The 21,183-nt window shown below is 35.3% G+C and overlaps 3 protein-coding genes across 3 annotated transcripts; 1 reads left to right on the forward strand and 2 right to left on the reverse strand.

The window, feature by feature from the left end:
• The first annotated feature begins 7,565 nt into the window (after window positions 1-7,565).
• On the forward strand, window positions 7,566-9,109 carry LOC122282186 (protein RKD1-like). The gene is made up of 4 exons (XM_043094137.1): window positions 7,566-7,678; window positions 7,849-8,000; window positions 8,121-8,473; window positions 8,625-9,109. The coding sequence occupies exons 1-4, from the start codon at window positions 7,566-7,568 to the stop codon at window positions 8,808-8,810; spliced, it is 804 nt and encodes a 267-aa protein (XP_042950071.1). The 3' UTR covers window positions 8,811-9,109.
• A 2,266-nt stretch (window positions 9,110-11,375) lies between these two features.
• LOC122281637 (malate dehydrogenase, chloroplastic) lies at window positions 11,376-14,134 on the reverse strand. The gene is made up of 2 exons (XM_043093326.1): window positions 13,975-14,134; window positions 11,376-12,900 (listed from the first exon to the last, which is right to left on the reverse strand). Exon 2 carries the CDS (start codon window positions 12,892-12,894, stop codon window positions 11,656-11,658), a length of 1,239 nt encoding a protein of 412 aa, XP_042949260.1. The 5' UTR covers window positions 12,895-12,900; window positions 13,975-14,134; the 3' UTR covers window positions 11,376-11,655.
• Window positions 14,135-17,159: 3,025 nt separating this feature from the next.
• On the reverse strand, window positions 17,160-19,276 carry LOC122281679 (geranylgeranyl diphosphate reductase, chloroplastic). The gene is made up of 2 exons (XM_043093412.1): window positions 18,477-19,276; window positions 17,160-18,110 (listed from the first exon to the last, which is right to left on the reverse strand). Exons 1-2 carry the CDS (start codon window positions 19,164-19,166, stop codon window positions 17,409-17,411), a joined length of 1,392 nt encoding a protein of 463 aa, XP_042949346.1. The 5' UTR covers window positions 19,167-19,276; the 3' UTR covers window positions 17,160-17,408.
• Between the last annotated feature and the right edge of the window lie 1,907 nt (window positions 19,277-21,183).

Raw genomic sequence — 21,183 nt, forward strand, 5'->3', positions numbered from 1 at the left:
TATCTTCTATAGATAAAAAAGTGTCTATGAAATGAAAAATTATTGTTTTAATAGAAAATCTTGTTTTCCATTAATTTCTATATTTCCCGTTAAGTCTCCGTTTAGTCTCCGTTTGTATTCTATTATAGTATGCTTTCTGCAAATTAAACTAGCTTCGTTTGAAGTCCCTACCGCCAGCAACCGTCACAAGCCTTTCTGTTTTGATGGAAATCATTTTGATGAAAATGAAGCGAAAATAAACCCTTTATGTTTTGATGGAAATCATTTTGATGAAAATGAAGCGAAAATAAACCCTTTATGTTCTGATTTAGGCATTAGTCAGAGTTAGAAGAGGAGAAAAATCAACTAGAAAAAGGAAAAAAGATGGTTAGAAACTTTGCAAGTGGAGTCCAGTGAAAGAACTTAGGCTAAACCTCACTTAGGACCCACAGATCTAATTTCTAAGAAAAAAAAAAAAAACACACACACACACACACACCCCTATCAAAACATGTATGAATGATTTTTTTTTTTTTAAAAAGATCATGAAGAAATACTAGAAGGAGACGAAGCCGGGTCTAGGTCTCACAAGGGGAATGAGTGATGGAAACAAGGGGGAGAGAGAGGCGTTGGGGTTGGGTCTCACAACTCCTGTAGTTTGGGTTTCAGCAAGACGAAGAGAAATCTAAGGTCGAGAGGTAGAGGGAGAGAGAAGAGAAGGGGTTTGAGTTGAGAGGGAGACGAAGCCGGGAATGAGAGATCGTATGGTCTAAAATTCTTTGGAGAAAATATCACTAATAAAATGTCATATCACAAGATATAAAGACTAAAATACTTGCACATAAACGGACACAAAATTGAAAACAGAAGGATATAGAAAACAAAACACACAAAATGCCCACGGTCAGACGAACGAAAAACAAGATTTATTATTATTATTTTCAAATATCAAGTGGACCAATAGAAGAATGCCAAGTGTCAGACTCAACAGTCGCCTATATTGCTATAATGCATCGATAAATATTAGAGAAATCCCCACCCTTCTTTTCATCAAGGCTTGCAAGGTGTTAATAAAGTTAGTTTCCTTAGCTGGTAAGCATTATTCCTCATTGTTATTGCAATGTTGCCCTTGTTCCTTTTTCAGTCCAGACTTTTGAATGATCCAATTTCAAAAATAAGGGTTCAATAAAATTAAAAAGCACAATAAAATAGATAAAAGATAAATAAAAACACTATAATTAAATATTAATAAAATAAAACTATAAAATCCAACAGTAAAATAATTTAAACTATAGAGCAATTTAAATAATAAAAAATGATTAATATAAATATATCTTCTATATATAAAAAATGTGTATGAAACGGAAAATCTTGTTTTAACGGTTTTTTTTGTTTTTTCGTTAAAGTTAACACCGTTTGTTTTAACGGTTTGGCACATAAAATAAAGACATAAATCTTAAGAGAGATAGCATTCAATGTTGTTATATGATTTATTAATCTTAATAATTATAATACTTAATAGTGTATATAATAATGAGTAATTAAAGATTAGTTATTATATTTTTCTCTTTCTCCTTAACATATACACGTGTATTAGGTGCATAAGACGTGAATCCCTAAATATAATATACGTGTATTATACGTTTCATTAACTCAAATTATTGAATATTCCAAATTTAAAAATCTCATATAATATATAATACAAGTGTGTTTAATTAAAATATTTTTTTTCCATGGTAGTAGGACGTAGCTTCCGCTAAGTTATATTCCATAAATGGGCTTGCTATGATAGGCACGTGACAAAGGCCGTGATCCTTGAGCTAATCAAGAAAGAGTAAATTCAGCCAACAATTTCAAAATATATTTTATGATTTATATATATGCTATATATAGAAAATATTATACCACAAATTTTATAAAAAGATTATGTTTTAACTTTATGTTGTCCCTGATCGACTCAACCAACAGCAAAATAAGAATTTCAATGTTGTCTCTATTGATTGTCTACATGATGACATAAATTGATGAATTATAATACAAATATCAAACGACACATATTTTGAACTACCGTTTGTGTTAGACTTTTATTAAATTTTTCGTATACATCTTTGTTAAAATTATAGATGTTATAAACATGTATTGGATTATATGATACTTTGAACTAAGTTTTTTATTTTCTCCAATATGCCTTAAATTATTAAGTGACATCAATAATTTTTATAAAATATATATTATTTTTTACAAATAATCATTTCATAAAATTAGACAAACGTGCTTTGCACGTTACTCCCACCTAGTATATATATATATATAGAGAGAGAGAGAGAGAGAGAGAGAGAGAGAGAGAGAGAGAGAGAGAGAGAGAGAGAGAGAGAGAGAGAGAGAGAGAGAGAGAGAGAGAGAGAGAGAGAGAGAGAGAGAGAGAGAGGGTGAAGAGGGCTGATTTCGGACATAGATGAATTGGGCAGTTTTTTTAGTGGTTTCAAATGAGAAAAAAACACATTGTTATTGGTTTGTGGACCTGGTTTCTAGCACATGGTTAATTTAATTTTTTTCACTTAGTATATGAATTGCACATAAAATTGTATTAAGAATTTAAAATATCAAAAAAATACAATTTACATTACACCCAAATATTTGCTAGAATTTATATATTTTTTTTCCCTATGCCTTCAAATATTCATTGAAATCAACCTTTGTTTATGAAATATATATTATTTTCTTAAAAATAATTATTTTACCTAACTAGATAAATATGCATTCCACGTTGATCCTGCCCTAGTATATATATATAATTAATTCTCATTAATTCCAATTATACTTTTATATTACCTAATTAAAGGGATTATAACTGTAGATCTTGAGTGGCCGCTTTATCGTAAACATCCCTAGGTGAGCGCTCTCTCTCTCTCTCTCTCTCTCTCTCTCTCTCTCTCACACACACACACACACATAAAAAGTCTCCATATCTGAGTTCCTCTTCCCCCTTTCTCCATCTACCCACTTTGCCTGTTAAGGTAGTTATCCTTTTTTTTTTTTTTTCCTTCTTCTTTCATTTGAGGTCGAGAGAGACAAAGCTACAATTTTTCGTTAACTCTCGTGACACACGCAGCATAAAAAGACTTCCAGGCTGCAACTTGTTAGGAGGATAGTGGCAATTTTGCAAAAATCACCACGTATGGTCCTCACGTGCCACCCCTTTCGGCTGATTTTCTCACCACACACACTAGATCATCGAAATCACCACCATAGGATTTTTCAAATCTAAATTTTGTGGCTTAAAAGAGATAAGCGTGGTGACTTCATGCGCAGTCATAGATTTTGAAGTCTACCAAAATTAGTCCAAACTGTAATTCATTTTTTTTGCATCTATTTTATTGCTTTCCTTATTGTTTAGCTAAAAAAAAAAAAAAGAGTTTGTCTTTTGGACGTTTGTTTATATAGGTTGAGTCCTCTCTTTATATTAAGGGTGAGGTTGAGTCTCTATTTAGGCAAAGTGCTATCTCTTAGATATTTGTTTATAGGGAATATCAACAGTAGTGAAAATTAAACTAGTCACAAAAAGAAATAGTGCACTGATGGAGCTCTACATGAATTAATTGATTTACAAGGTAATGGTTGATATGAGGATATCCATGTATATATTTGATCATGAATATAAATTTCTCTTATGAAGAAATTATGACAGCTTCCTTAAAAAAAATTAAAGAGATTATGAATCAAATTAACCAGTTAATTAAAAAACCATCTATATCAAAAGAATAATTGGATAAAAATAAAATTTTGTAGAATCTAAGTCCTATTTTAATATTTAACCCATGCAACTTTTTCTGTTTAAAATCCATTTTATTTTTTATTGAAAGGTTTTCAACCAATCATAATTAGGTTGGGTTAAATATTAAAAAATATGTACTTTTTTAGAAACCCATTATGCAATCATGAACTTTTCCCAAAGTTTGATATTCACCTTCTTAACGCCGTGTTTCATGTCTTTAGGCTCAGTTCTAACAATTCAGGTCTTGGCCTTTACATTTACACAATCAAGCAAACAATGGGGGATTGGGAGGGTAATGTAGTAGTTGGAGAGTCTTTGATGTTTAAATTAGTAAATCTTTTTAACAGTTTGTGTTATGGGTAGTGATAGGGTTATTATCTATCTACTACTCATCTATTACTCATGTATATTTTAATTTTTTTTTTTATTTTCTTTTAAGGATTTTTTTAACATCCTTAATTATTAATAAAAAATTAAAAAAAAATATAATTTTATTATTATCCACTTTTTTAATTATTAAGTAAAATAAAAAATAAAATAAAATAATAATAATAAAATAATAATGCTATCATTTTCCTTGTGCTATGATGTGAGAGGCTGAGAGCTTAAATGGCTTTTCTTACCCCTAGAGGGAGTATATATACCTAGTGGTGTGATCCCAAGTACTTGTTGGCAGTAGCGTGTTGGTGTCTAGGACGTGGCCTCAGCGGCAGGCAATTTTGTTATAGTCATGTTGCTTTGTACTCGGGTTGTGTTGGACTCCCAACTTTTTGTCAGGTGACAGGTGGGCCATGCTTGATAGTGGTCATCCAGATTGGTCTGTACCCATTCTCGTCATGGCGTGTTAACTTCTCCAGTCATTAAATGCAGCGTGCCTTTGCCCTGACGTGCCCTTCCTTGTCCTTCCTGCCATCAGTCATAAGAAGGTGGTAGTGGTTTTTTTTGACATTGGGTGCAAGGCTTGTCAACCATCAAACGTTCCAGGCCCTCCTGCTCGGAGCTCCCACGCTTTGTGTATATAACTTTGCCTTTTGCCCTCTGGGCCTCTCGGGCCGGGCCCATCTCTTAGGCTTGCCCATTCTATCCTTTATCTTTGTTCTCCTATTGTTGGGTTGTCCCGAGGCCCATCTCCATCCTGTGGGTGACTGAGAGTCTTGAGGTCCCACTGTGGGTTGGGATCTTGTGTTCCAGTCTTCTAGAGGGCATAACCTTCCTCGTAGTACCTTGTAAATTCCCACCACACATTATGACCACGCTGTGCTTGCAATATTCAATAGAAATGGGTGATAAAGTGGCGAGTCTCATCCGTCTCTATCATCTCTCCTTTCCAGGTGGGGTTTGTTTTAAGAATTGGTTTTACTTGCGGGCTGGGTATTCCAAGGAGGGGCACCCTCAAAGAAAGTTCCTAGGGTTGGGTTGGGCCGCTCGTGGGCCTGTCACATGGGCTTTGAGGAGGAAAAATGTCCCTACACACATAATTTGAATTTTGAACATGATATATTCATAAACTTCCATCAAGATCATGAGTAATATACAGTAGGATGGTAGGAGGAATTCAGTGTATTTTTTTCTTGATCAGTCATTAATTAAAGGAAATAATAGTCTTTAAAGCCGAATACTATATACTAATATTCAATCATTTCTACCACTCATTTGCATCGAGGAGAAATATTAAACATATATTAATGAGTTTCGTGGACTGTAGACAGTTTTCTTTATAATTAAGCTGATCTAATGAAATGACCCAAAAAAAAAGAAAAAGAAAAGTGATTTGAGCCATATATATATATATATATTCTCATGTGATAATTAATTCATCAATCCATAGGTACGTTATATATGCATGTATATATATATATTTATTTATATGATTAAACAAAGATTAAGGAAAGTAAAAAACCGAAATCTAATTTAATCATGCATGCATGTATATACATATATATTTATATAGGTACTAAGGAACGGTCCCGGATGCGTTGATACTTGGGTGCATTTGATATAATAATTTAAATAAAAAAATAAAAAAATTAGTAACTTATTTGTCTGGAAAAATAAAATAAAAAGTTAAAGAAAGGTAAAAAATTAAGATAAAAAAAATATAAACTTTGGCAAAGTATGAGTATTGGTCTGCATTATATTAAATTATCTATTTACTCTCTATATAATAAAACAATATTATTAATTTAATAATTTCTTTAATTTTAATTTTTATTACATTTTATAGTTCTACTAATTAAAATATTAATAATAATCATATTTAAATTAAATTAATAATTAATATTATATTTTGTGTGTTTTAAAGTATTTTATTAGTTAAATTTACTTAAAATTAAATTTTATAATGAGAATGTTCTAAAAAATTTCTGTTCTAAAGAGTAAAGTTATTTAAATTTTTTTATTTAAAAAATTGAAAAAAAAAGGAAAATAAATACACTATTAGAATAAAAAAGATATAAAAAAAAGATATCAAATTCATGATATAAGCCGCAGGCTAGGCTATTACGAGTCTTTAATTTGATAAAATATGATTATTTATTAAATTTTATAAGAAAGCTTCACGTTAAATGATAAAAAATTTTAAAGACTCTTTGATAAAATAACAGATTTAACAATAATAATAATAATAATAATAATAATAATAATAATAATTAGATAATCTTATTATAATAGGAGGGATATTATCGAAGTGCAATAATTAATGGAAAATTTTATGTGCAGTCATTTTTGCGGACTTCTTTGTACACTCCAGTGATATGATTAGTTGTGTATTAAAAAAAATTAATCCAGCCTATCATATCAGTGGAGTGTGCAAAAAATACGTAAAAATAACTGTATATAACATTACTCTTAATTAATTAAGCAGACCAGTCAGGAAAAGTCGGCTGCGGAGATAATCATTATGACTAGGAGGAGTCCGAGTTTAGTTTTTGTGGCTCAAAAAGATCAAATTGCAACTCCATTACGCGTATGTGTATCATCATATGTATGTATATGATCATCACGAATTTCGTTTCCAAGTAAGTTATATCTATCTATCCTAGAAGAAACGTACGTCATTAATAAACGTACGTGGCAGGCATGCAAGATTCTTGAAATTCTCACAATTAAAACACTTAAATATTATAATATCTCATCAGTTTATAAAACAGGTAATTAAGTGCATGGCCGGAAAATTAATTAGTACGTAGCCTCGTGTATTTTCTTATATATACATATATAAATGATATTTATAATCGTAACTATATAAATATCGTATAATATTTTAAAAAAATTAATACGAGATATATAAAAAAATTAAAATTTTTAATTATAAACTTTATTTTTTTAAATACTTGTGCGATATTTATATATTTTATAATTATATATAATATTACTCATATATAAAATGTAAGAAATCTGTCACCATGATTCATGCGTATATGCGCATGATCATTTATTTGTAATTCCCACTATGTTTTAACTCACACATGCGGTACTACGTACCACTGCACGTACATACAAGGCTACTACATCATGCATGGCCGGCGCACGTTCCTCAAATTCATTAATTATATAATCTTGCTTTTTATTAGTCATTATTATATATACATGAGTTCGTGATGATGCATGTATATAAGCTCCTGGCGGCCACAACGTTTCTGCATCTCATCCCATGCATGCAAGCATGCAAATCAATTAAGTTTCCAAACTGATATATAGATGCCATTACTCTCGCATCGAATATCCCATCTGAGAAACAAGAAAATCAAATTCCCTCGATCCGTCATTCTTTACCCTGTATTTTGCTTTCTGATCTCCTACTCTTTCGAAAATGGGGAGTCAGAGTAGTCCCAATGGTTGGTGGTCGAAGAATGAAATGGTCTATGGAGATGATCACGACCCTTTCCTATTTCAAAATCAAATGCCTTCAGTAGAGTACTTAAGGCAAGTACATATATATCAGGTTTGATCAGTGTATTATTCATCGATTTCTCCTCCCAGTACATGCGTTGTCTTCTCAAAAGAGTAATCAAATTGCAGAAGATTCATAATATATAAACTACTTCATTAGTTTCCTTTTTATATGACTAGCTATTTCATGTACGTTAATGCAGTACTGGGTATTCTCTATTAATGGATTGGCAGTATGAATTGCCTATGGTAGAGAGCTTTCTAGATGCCGTTCCCTTGACGAAGAGATTCCCTACTGATGATCCTCTGTATACACCTTTGGAACTTGAACCAATTGCCACAAGAATAATTCAAGGTGATCATAACCATATATATATATTATATGTATGTATATGTCAATGCATGCTTGAATACCTCAGATGCTTTTTTCATTCGAGTTTGAACTTTGATCAAAAGGTCCTCACTTATAATGCAGATGATGTTTGCTATGGTTATGGGAGTCGGTTAGGAGTTTGGCATGAGATGGATACTAAGATTGAACCTGAGAACCAAGATTTAATTTTGTGCGAAAATGATAAAAAGGACACGGACCGGAGTGAAGGGGAGGGGAAGATGAAGAGATATTGCAGGGAAGAGATATGCAGCAGTGGTTCAAGATTGTTGTCCAGAAAAACCATTTCTCAGTTCTTTTACATGCCCATAATGCAGGCAGCCAAAGAGCTTAACGTGGGTCTCACACTTTTGAAGAAAAGGTGTAGGGAGTTGGGTATTCGTAGGTGGCCCCATCGGAAGCTGGTGAGCCTTCAAACCCTAATAAAAAACATAGAGGTACTCTCTCTCTCTCTCTCTCTCTCTCTCTCTCTCTCTCTCTCTATATATATATATACATGTATGTATGTATGTATATATGTTATGATTTTTTATTAATTTCGGTTTATGTGTTCTGATTAAATTAGTGTGTGGGATCGATATCATGCAGGTGTTGGGTAAAGAGGAAGGAGAAGAGAGTGAATCAAAGTTGAGAAATGCAATAGAGATATTAGAGAGTGAGAAGAAGTGGTTGGAGGAAATCCCAGATATGCAACTTGAGGACAACACGAAGCGGCTAAGGCAAGCTTGTTTTAAAACTAGCTATAAGAAGAGAAAGCTCGGAAGGGATCGATGATGTAATTTCACAGTACTCTTGCTCTTCTGGCAGCACTTGTGGAAATGTGGATGCACGGTATCATGAGTAACGAGAGAAGGGAAGAAGAAGAAGAAGACGATGATGAAGATCGAATGAAAGATCTCTCTTTTTAAGATTCCTAGCTTTTCCATCCAGTTGCATCAATATGTTCTAACTATAACAAGGCTAATGTAAATTTCCTTCCAGAAACAAAACGAAAAAGGTCAATCCGAATTTTTTTCTTTCTTTTGTGTGACCAATCTTGGATTAGTTTCATGCAAAGAAAACAAAACTCATGCAAGTTAACTCTACAGCTTAATGGTTTAATGCCACTTTATTATTTGCTTGGTATTAGGTTATGACTCAAGTCTGTCTTGAGGGAGTGTCTGTAGCTCCTTGCCTTTCGAGTTCCAGCTTCCCAAGAATTCCCAAAATATAATATGACATACAAGAGATATGCTACTGTCTTCTCACCCAAGTTGAAATTATTATCTTTTCCTAATTAAGTACCCTATTTCCTCATCAAAAAGTAAACTTTGGTATTACATGTTTATCACTTCCTAATTAGTGACTCATGAACCTTCCTATTGATAGTAAAGGACGTGATAAGTGGTATAATAACATTATAAAAGTGAAAAGTGGTATAATAAGGTAGGTGATGACTGCTGTGTAGATGCATTACAATTAGCAGCAACCAGATTGAGTAGGACTATGAAATCACCCTCACTGAAAACCAATTACCATCCATTCATGAAACCAATTATCATCGATCACTACAATACCTTGATCAAGGCCTAGTCTATGAGGAATTCATCTCTGGAGGTTGGGGTTTTACATTTAACAGGAAATGAAACCGTGAGGCGTGCGTTTGAACCCTTTGTCGTCTTCGTTTGCTATTATGTTTTGTGTTAAGCTTTCTTCATTGTTAGGGGGAGTCCAGGTTCACACTAGGATTTTGAGAGATGGGCAACGATCGAACAGCCTATTGCTCACTACTTTGTGAGCTTGTACTCGTTTTGTGAGAGGCGTGGAGCATGTAAGGTGTTTGATGAGATAGGTGACAGAAATAATACGTTGGAATTTGGTGAAAGGATTCGTGGTTTCATTGAAGAGCATAATTATTTGAGTCAGTCTCTTATGGTGATTTACTCACACTGTGGGTGTTTGGATAAGGCTTATGGGGTATACAAGGGAATGCCTGACAAGAATACGGTTTCGTGGAGTACAATGATTTCTGGTTGAGCGATGAACCATTGAAACATTTTGTGGGATGCAATAAAAAAGAAAAAGAAAAAGAAAGATTTCTGGTTGAGTTATCAGACCTCTATTAGATTTCTTGCTCATTGTGGGATGGTTGACGAGGGAATGACTTTTTTGATCATATGAGCAGAGTTTGGGATAACACTAAACATTCATAATTATGGGGTGCATGGTAAATCTCTTGGGTTGTGCTGATTTGGAGGACTTTACGTGGGGCTTACAGAATTCATGGTCATGCTACCCTTGGGGAAAGAGTGATTGGACATTTTATTGAACTTGAAGATCAATAAGCAGGGGACTATGTTCTTTTCAACATTTATTCCTCGGATGGCATGCAAGGGGGACAAGCTGTGGAAGTGAGGAAAATAAGGCAGCAGACAGCATCCCACATGACCAACACTCACGACACCTGGCTATGGCACAATTGTTTTGAAAGGAGTACCACATGAGTTTGTTATGGATGATGGACGTTTCACATCTACCGTAAGGGTGAGATACATGAGATGCTGGATGAGATCAGTAAGTAACTGAAGACGTATAGTTGGTTATATTGCTGAAATCTACTCTGAATTGCACAATTTGTGAAGAAAAAAGGAATGTACTCTTTTACACAGTAAGAAATTTGCTATTGCTTTTGTGGTTCTTGGGCACAACAATCAGAATGGCCAAGAATATCCGTACCTGAGTTGATTGCCACAATTTTGCAAAGTTTCTTTCAGGGGTTTGTAGCCAAGAGGTGACTATTTGAGATCGGACCCGGTCTCACTGTTTCAAAAGATGCTGCTCCGGCAAAGACCATTGGTAAGAACCTTTGGGTTGGAGAATCACTTTATGCAAAGCTACCACAAATGAGTTTAATGTGTTTGCTACAGACGAAAGGGCAGGCTTGTGTTACACTAGTCCTATTGCGTGAGAATGAGACAGAAGGATTTCCCACTGCCGAAGCACACTGATCATTTATTCATTTAACATTTCAAGTACCAAAATGGCAATAATAGGTCGATCCATTCTCGCATACACACATTCTAACATTTGAATTAGATCATATCCTTCATCACTAATTGCATATATTTCATCCTATTCCGGGTCTGGAGTTCAAGTCACAGTTTGAGAGAAGCAGAACAGGATCCTGCACGGCAAAATGAATTCAACATGAATGGAGCGTATAACAGTTATATTATACAATTCGAGTGTGCCATCTTTCTCATTTCGAGGAAATGGTGAGGGAGTAAAAGAAAACCGACAGATCCGAATCGGACCTAAAAGAGTTCCTGGTTTAATCCGAATTAACTGAGGTGCTGGTGATAAACTTCAATATAGAGCACCATCTATGTTATTTCAAACTGTCAACCATTAAGTGGTGCCAGTACGTACGATTACATTCATATAGAGTCTACAACATCACAGTACCCACCTTTAAGCTTTTCAACACCTCAAAATATTGAAGAGAGACAACAAATCTACAAAACTGGAAGTCCTGATGCAACTATAAATCCCGCAAAAAGACCAGACACTGTCACAGACTCTCAGTCTCTAAAGCAGACGTTATAACGACGAGGTATGGGCTTCAAAACACCCAGAATTCTTATGCAGTCACTGTTTGCTTCTGAGCAAACGCAAGCCCCTTCTCAATGCTGGCCTTCAATTCTGGCTTAAGGGTTTCCAGAGCCTTCTGCTCGTATTCAGTCAGACCTTGGAGGTCGGAGGTAATCAAAGCTTCCACACCTTGCCTTCCAAGCTTAACCCTCGATGCAAGGAATGGAAGCTCGGTCAGATCTGACTGAACATAGCAGCACTCGTATACATCCCCATCTCCGTCAAGTGCACGAAGAGACGACTCAACAAATCTCGCTGCTGCATATGCCATTGATAATGTAGCAGACCCAGCACCTGCTTTTGCCTCCACAACTTCTGTCCCAGCATTTTGGATCCTTACAGTCAGCTCTTGAATTTCTTCATCCGTAAAGCTAACTGAGGGTTTTGTCTTTGATAGCAGGGGTAGAATAGTTATCCCCGCATGTCCTCCCACAACTGGGACATCAACATCAATCAGCTTTAGGTTCTTCTTCTGAGCAACAAATGTGTTTGCCCTCACAACATCCAGTGTAGTGACACCAAAGAGCTTCTTTGGGTCATATACACCCTTCTGCTTCAGAACTTCTGCCGCAATTGGCACTGTTGAGTTAACTGGATTACTAATAACGTGGATGAAGGCATCAGGGCAGTTATCAGCAACAGCCTCAATTAAGTTCCTAACTATGCCAGCATTGATGTTGAAGAGGTCATCACGAGTCATACCGGGTTTCCTTGGAACCCCAGCAGGTATGACAACGACATTTGCACCTTTCAAGCAATTGGCTAATTCCGAAGGTCCAGTGAAATCCAGAACTTGCGAAGGAGTGTTGCAGTGACTGAGATCAGCTGCAACCCCCTTGACATTTGCTATATCATAAAGGTTCAAGGCAGAAACCAATGGAGACATTTTGATAAGAAGTGCCAAGGGCTGACCTATCCCTCCAGCAGCTCCAAGAACTGCCACTTTGAAAGTTGCATGGGGCTGCAGGTGATACTGAGAACTCTGATTTTCCTTCTGGACCTTCAGGGCAAAAGAGCCTCGAAGAGCAGCACTGGTTTCCCTGCTTAAGAAGGAGGACTCCGACTCACATGTCACAGATATTGCAGCCTTGAGGCCACTGAAACTCTTTAGCGGGTTCTGGGAGTTAAACCTCACACCAAAAGGTTTTGATTGAGGAAGTGAGCCTGCTTTGCGGCCAAAGGAGACATTTGTTCCAATTGAAAAGGTAGCTGCTGATGTTGCTGCCATTTCAAACTGTGTAAAACAGCAAGAGTATAAGGGCCTTATCCATTGACAATATGCAAGAGCACTTAATAATCAGTTGAGCCTCATAAATACTATCCATTTTGCTTTCAAACTGATCTAATCTAAGAACTTAAGCTGCGGTACTTCCTACTAGGTTGAAATACATTAGAATCTTCAAATTAAAAAATGAAAGGAATTTATATAAAAAAAAAAAAAAACTAAACCCAATGAGCATGTAATCCTGTTTCCACAAATTCTTTCAACCAGCATCATTCCAATGTTCAACATATAAGTGTTGTCAATTAAAAATTACTGATCTTAAACAGAAACTCCACAGACGATGTACTTTAAGTTCACTGAGAAGAGTTTAGAAATTGATATATAGCTTCTGCTTTCTCAAGAACATTAAGTTCACAAGAAATCTATATGAGCTGGTATACACTTTCAAATAGATTTATTCTTCAAACAAAGAAAAATATATAAATCCCTGCTATGAGAAGACTTAGGAAGTTAGGTTCAATTCTGAATTTCATTACATAGAAAATCTACCAAGCAATAAGCATTATGCTATCACTATGAACCTACAAGTATCGGATTTCATAAATTCACAAAAAACAGTGAATTGGAAAAATTATACTGAACTCACAGTCAAGCTGAAATTCTTGTTGCAAAAGCTTCAAAATCTGGAAGGAAAACCTATCCTAGAATAGCGTTGCTTCAAAAGGATTGCAAATCACACAATAACGTCAATACTTCCTAATATGATAAGTCAAGAAACCCATCGCATTTTTCGTTTTTCTTTTGTTCTCATTATCTTGCGATAAGCTTTAGATTAAAAATAATTGTAAATCTTGCATCCAGAAACAAGAGACTGACTCAAAAACGTAAACCAAAAAAATCGCCGCAACTAGCATCCCCAGATCCGGAAATTCTCAGATTCAAACAAACCCATATATACGACATACAAATAAACATGATAATTAGCAACTGAATAAACAGAAAACCAAATGAATCAGACAATAAATCTTAGGGAAAAGAAAATGGAAGGGGAAAGTGAAAGAGTAGTAGGGAGGGACAGGGAACCTGGAGATGAGGAACGGATGCCGAAGGAAGAAATGAAATGAGAGGTGGTGGGTGGGAGACGGAGTCGGTACGAGCTGCGTAAGTTATAAGGGTTTTAGTTCGGGAAGTCCGCCCGTGGCTTTGGAGGAATCACTGCCTTTTTGACAACGCTAAAATCTTCAAACCGAATATCCATTCTTGGCTGGTAATAAGATTCTTTATTATTATAATTATTTATCTCCAATTTATTTTTTTATTAATCTAGCTAAATATTAAAAAAATAAAAATTGGCTCTCTCTATGATCACGGTATGAGAACAAAAAATTACAATAAAAAAAAAAATTATTATTAAAAATAGTTATATTTTCTTTGAGAGTGGTGCAAGCGTATCATCTAGCTTTGATAGCTGGACGTGGTCACTAGTATAAAGTTCTTTTTTTTTTTTTTAATATATTTTTAATATTTTTAAAAAATAAAAAATATAGTAATATATTAAAATTATTTCCTTAGTTATTAAATAAAAAAATTAAAAAAATTTAAAATATATAAACAATCAAAATAAAATATTAAATTCAGGCAGCATATTAACATTTCTTTTCTTTGATTAATCGATCAATTTATTTGATCCCGCAAATGTGTACTTTACTCTTTTGTCCCACAAGTATCATCATGTTTGAGACGGAATTTCTTTAGGCCTTGTTTGACAACATAAATCATTTCCTTTTATCTCAAAATTTTATATAGCTTCTTTTTCAAACATTATTTAAATATAAATATTTTTTAAATTTTAATTTTTCACTTTTTTATTTAATCATTAGATAAAAAAGTTGAAAATTAAAAATTATAAAATATTTATATTTATAATGTTTGAAAATTGAGATAAGAGTATCTGCTATCCAAACCAGGGTTTAGTCTCAATTCAAACAATTTTAGACCAAATAAAAAACTAAAAACACTTTCATAGATGTTTTTAATAAAAAAAAAAATCTGAAATAATTTGTTTTCATCCTAATACTACCTCCATAACCTTTTCAAACCCGTAATAAAAACATTTCTAAAAAGGTTTTTCAATCCAAGCATAAAGAAATGGAAAATAATTTACACACAATATTTTTTACAATATATTTTATAATAATGTGTTAAATAAAGAATATTTTTATAAAATATCTTATAAAAGTAATATTATTTTACAAAAATACCATCATCTTACAATATTCTCGTGAAGAACCGTGCTAGGGCAACCGCTCCCACCTAGGGGTGTACAAGAAATCGAAGAACCGCCTGTGACCGACTCAGACCGGCCGCAACCGCCAAGGAACCGGTCGGCGGGCGGCAACGATTTAGAGAAACCGCCTATCGTCGGTTCGGTCGCGGTTTGAGGCCGGTTCAAACCGCTGAACCGGCCGATGTAATAACACTCTTTTTTTTTTTTTTTAAATTTTCTCAATATGAAACGACGCCGTTCCACTTAAGTTTAAGTGGAACGGCGTCGTTTTACCCTAGGTGTTTGTCTCTCACACAGATTAAACGACGCCGTTTGTTATTAAACCAAACGGCGTCGTTTTGTCTATAAGGTGAGAAAAAAAATTAGAATGGCGTCGTCTGGTATTAAACCAAACGACGCCGTTTCAAAATTACACAGTCGTCGTCTTCCTTCTTCCCCGTTTCTACGTTTCAGTAACCCTCTCTCTCTCTCTCTTCTGCAACTCTCTCTCTCTACTCTCTCAGATGAACGACGCCGTCGGAGGGGAACCGAGAACTGACCGTAAACCGCCAGAGAACCGCCGGAGTCAATACGGCCGGTTGTCCTCCCTCCCGTCGACCGGTTACGGTCGGTTCGTCCACCGTTTTCCCCCTCATCGGTCGGCGGCGGTTCTGCCCAAAAACCGCGCCGAAGGGGTCGGTTTTCACCCCTACTCTCACCTACCGTTAGTATAAGTGGGGATTTTATTTTTTATTTTTTTAGTGTTTTTTACATGTATTTTTTAATACTTTTAAATACTTTTTTAAAAAAAAAATTCACAATATTGTTAAAAAATATTTCTTTAATTACAAAGTTAAAAAAATAAATTAATTAAAAATTAAAAAATGTAAGCGATAGCTTCCAACAGTAGCTTGGAGTAGTAACTCTATCATGTTTCTTATTATAAAATGTGTTGTGAAAATATATTTCATTACTTCAAAGAAATATAATCAGGAAACAATGCCTATACTACAAAATTCCATCACACAGGCTGCATTTATCCCCTCCTTTCCAAAAGACTTTAGAAGGCAAGCGAGGAAGAAAATAATCAAATTTAAAGCTCATAACAAACTAATTACTAATTTTTAAGTGAGAAAAAGTCAAAATAAGAAAATAAAAAAGAAAAAACAGGATGCCACCTAACCTAACCTACCTCTCCCTATCCTTTTACTTTTCTCACAGACTAATTTAAAGATTAAGGAAAAGTAGTATGTGGCATGAGCTTGATTCTTTTTTCTTTAGTCAATGATCGAAGGATTTTAAATGTATTGGTATATTTTTTTAATTTTTAAAAATATTAAATAATATTAATAAAAATAAAAATTGTTTACTGTGCACACCCAGCAATTAAAATTAGGTGGCACACTAACATCACCTAAAGAGTAATGATATAAATAACACCCACATTCTACTATATAAAATGTATTATTTTTATATAATTTTTTATTCTTTTTAATTTTTTTAAAAAAAATTCAAACGTAATGAACAATATCTACTCGTCATAATAGGATAAAATATGAGATATAAGTGTGGTATGTAAAATTTTCCACCTGGAAATAGAATTTGCAGCCTCCCTTCATGCCTCTTTTCTTAACCAATACTACCTTGCCCCTGTGGGCTTTTGATATTTGAGTAGAAGATGTAGGTATAAACACAAATAAATTATGGCTAATAAAAAAGGACAACTAAATCGCTGACCAATGCCATCATGCTTCCATACTTTTTCTATTTAGTAGACATGTAGCATCATTCCAATTTCTAAGGGATCCTGTTGATCAAAGGAGAGGCTTAATATAGACACCTGTCTATCATAAAAGCTACTAACAAATAACAAAAATTGCCCTCCGGGTAATTTTGTTTTTTTGTTTTTGTTTTTGTTGAAAGTATCAAAAGTACAGTTTTCTAATCATGTCACGTAAAAGGATCCCAAATGGATGATAGCAAAGGAAAGGGCAAGATACGGTTAAAGATAGTCAGCATATGCAAGGCATTCTGCATTCATTGACTGCATGTTGCCTAAAGTTCTATAGAACATCATTACAGGCATGGTATTACATCGATGCACTGTCTATATAACAATCACATCATAACTGGAGAACATCTGATCAACTAAACTTGAAATGCAGATTGAATTCCTGGGTACTAAGAAACTGTCCCCATGCTGAAGTACTAACAAATTTAAAAACAGATATATCACTAAAATTGATTTCTTTCATACGCTAAGCTTGTCCATCTCCCTCCTAAGTGCATTAGCCCTCACCAAGCTCCCAATGGTATTCACAGCCAACTTCAAGTCCTGCAGAGGATTCCCAGGCGCCACTGTCTTGTACAGGTAGCTATCAAAAGTCATCTTCTGCACATATTCATCTGCACACATCTCCACGAAGGCTTCCCTTGCCGGGTTCGACCTGTAGAACACCTTCTGCAACACATCCAACACCTTGTATGTTGGCCAGTAAGTCTTGTCCCACTTCTCCAAATACTTCCTCAAGTCGCCCTCATCCACCATCCTCTTCCCATTCTCCGAACCTTCGATGATAGCCTCAGCACACATCCTCCCACTCTTCGCAGCAAAATAGATACCTTCGCCAGAGCATTTAGTAACGTACCCGGCCGCATCTCCTACCAAAGCCACTCTTCCTAATAACCTGCGCGGGCGGGGGTGTTCCGGGATTGGGTGTGCCTCAACTCGTATTATCTTACCACCCAAAATCTTGTCCTTGGCTCTCTTCCTTGTTGCAAGTTGGAACTTTTTGATGTCTCCTTTGTGGGTTACAGTGCCGGTGCCAACAGCCACATGATCGCACTTGGGGAAGACCCAACCATAGAAGTCGGGTGAAACATCATCTCCCACATACATTTCGGCAAGGTTCTCATAGTATACCATTTTATCATCAGGGATTTTGATCCTCTCCTGCAGTCACAGAGACAGAATCTAGAATTCAGTGACGCGTTACAACGCAAGTACTTGGAATTTCACGAGGAAGAAACAAACAAAAATTACCCAAACTTCCCATTTCTAAAACTCCCATCTAAAGCATTACCATGTTAAAATTTTTCGAATGTCCTAACATCCAATAATTTCTTAGCACACATTCATTTATCTATGACTATGATGCTGCCATTGACCCAAACAAATCAAACAACTTTTAACATTGGACAACACAAATCCTAAAATATCATTCAGACAGAAACATAAACTATATTATCCCAAACAAATTTACAAATCTTAAATTAACAAACTTTGTTTTTTTTTTTCATAACATTAGTCATGCATTACCTGAAATGCGATGGCGTAGTCGTAATCACCAGCACCAATGCCCTTGGCGACACGAGAATTAGCCCCATCGGCGCCGATCACCGCGTCCACCTCCAAGGTCTGCTTCTCCCCAACCCCACCGGCTTTCCCGTCGTACCCTGTATAATGCAGCACGTACGGAGAAACTCCATCTTTCGGCACGTCCATCTTTAGAAACAACCCGTTGATGATCTCGGCGCCGCTCGCCTTGGCCCGGTCCCGTAGATACGAGTCCAGGACCTCACGCCGTACCATCCCTATGTACTCGTGGGGCTTCAGGGTCTGGCCGATGTCAACGGCAACATTCGAGGGAGATATCATCTTCATTCGGGTGACGCGGCGGTCAATGATGTCCAAAGGGAGGTCGAATTCCCCTACCATGCAAAGAGGGATGGCTCCGCCACAGGGCTTGCAGTTGTCCATCTTACGCTCGATTAGGTACGTCTCCACACCGCCTTTGGCGAGGGTATCGGCAGCAGCCCCTCCGGCTGGTCCGCCACCGATAACGGCCACCCGGAGGTTTCGATTGGTTAGCTTCGGAGCGGACTTGGAGGCAATGACACGTAGTTTTCTGGGATTTATCGAGCTGGGTTTCGCTTGGGAAGTCAAATGGGGCTTCTCCAAAGAGGTTTGGCGGAGGCCAACGAAGGATTTCAGAGCAATGGAAGTCATTTTCGCCGGAGTTGGAGCCGAAACAATGAGAGTGATTCAGTGAAGAGTTGGATTTTTGTTGGGAGTGATGGATATGGTTGGGGATATGAGACTGTTTGGGCCGTTGGATGGTGGAAATGGACGGTTGCAAAATTGATGAGGATAATGAGATAGATTTTTTGCTTGTTCTTGTCATTGCCACGTTGAAGGAATAAATGCTTGGTCCGATTAGAGGTTGCGTGAAGCAGAGCGTTAGCTGTGTTACGTCTCGTATGGTTGTCAGAACTAATTGATATCAATTTCTAATTTCAAATTAAATTTAATATTTAAATACGTAATTTTTAAATTATTAAATATATTTCAATTCAAAATTTCTTTATAAACGAAATCTATCATATATTTTAATTTAACACATTTTTATATATAAGATTTATAATTTTTTCAACTTTTTAGAACACTTTCAATGATTTATGTAATATTCTTTAAAATACATTATCAAAATTCATTATTTCTATTTTATATACTAATTTTTATAATATATTATTCTATTAGCTTATTTATTTTTTTCTATATCATTTAAATATTATATTATTAAATAATTTGTTGAAAAAAATATACAAAGAGAGAGAAACTATTATGGGAGACAAAAGAGAGAGAAATAATAAAAAATTATTTAGATGAATGAATAGTAACCTCTACAAGTAGGAGATTTACGTCAGCTAAATATAAAATAGAAATAGAATAGACAATCTTGTTATAAACTATCTTGAATTGTATGACCACATTTATCTAATCGTCAAGTGCATAGTGCCAGCATAGTACTGCATAGTAACTGGCATAGTAAATGGCTGACATAACACAGTGCATAGTGCCAACATAGTAACTGACATAGTGAATGGCCGACATAGCATAATGCATAGTATCAGCATAGTACTGTATAGTAATTAGCATAGTGAATGGCCGACATATGCACAGTGCCAGCATAGTACTGCATAGTAAGCTAGCATAGTTCCCTTTGTACGCCTATATATATTGTTGAATTTTTTAAGAAATTCATAAGTTTCATAACTTCTATGAGTTCTATTTCTCTCTCTCATTTTAGAAAGTTTTATAATAAATTTATCTCTCTATTTACTTTTCGATAGTTTCATAACACGTTATCAGCACGAAAGTTCTGACGATTTTGAAGCTAGTAGTCCTCTACTTCAAGTAAGTTTTTCAATATATTTTTATATTCCTGATTTATATATGTAAAAAATGTCAAATCTTACAAAATTGGAATTCGTTGCTCTTGACATTTCTGGAAAAAATTATTTATCTTGGATCCTTGATACTGAGATCCATCTGGAAGCGATGAACCTGGGAAATACAATTAAAGAAGGAAATCAAGGGTCCCTGCAGGACCGTGCTAAGGCAATAATTTTCTTTCGGCACCATCTTCATGAAGAATTAAAAACTGAGTATCTAACGGTGAAAGATTCACTTATTTTGTGGAATGATTTAAGGGAGAGATATGAACACCAGAAAACTGTAATCCTCCCAAAAGCTCGTCATGATTGGATGCACCTGAGGTTGCAAGACTTCAAGAGTGTTAGTGAGTATAACTCTGCACTCTTTAAAATTAGCTCGCTATTGAAATTATGTGGTGAAAAAGTCACTGATGATGACTTGTTAGAGAAGACATATCCTACTTTTCATGCCTCGAATGTGCTCCTGCAGCAGCAGTATCGAGAGCGAAAGTTCAAAAAATATTCTGAACTTATATCTTGTCTTCTATTAGCTGAGCAAAATAATGAGCTTTTGTTAAAAAATCACCAATCACGTCCTACTGGTTCTATATCATTTCCTGAAGTGAATGGTACTAGATTTACATCATTCCCATAAGCGAATGATGCATCTTTTCAAAGAAAACGAGGGTGTGGACGTGGTAGGAAAAACTATGGAAGTGGAGGTCCTAGAAGTGACCACACTAAAAGGGACAATAATAGATATACACCGTACCACCAGAAGTGGTTCAACTCAGAGAAGGGCAAAGGTC

The sequence above is a fragment of the Carya illinoinensis genome, chromosome 11 (genome assembly GCF_018687715.1).
Source record: "Carya illinoinensis cultivar Pawnee chromosome 11, C.illinoinensisPawnee_v1, whole genome shotgun sequence".
Lineage (NCBI taxonomy): Eukaryota > Viridiplantae > Streptophyta > Magnoliopsida > Fagales > Juglandaceae > Carya > Carya illinoinensis.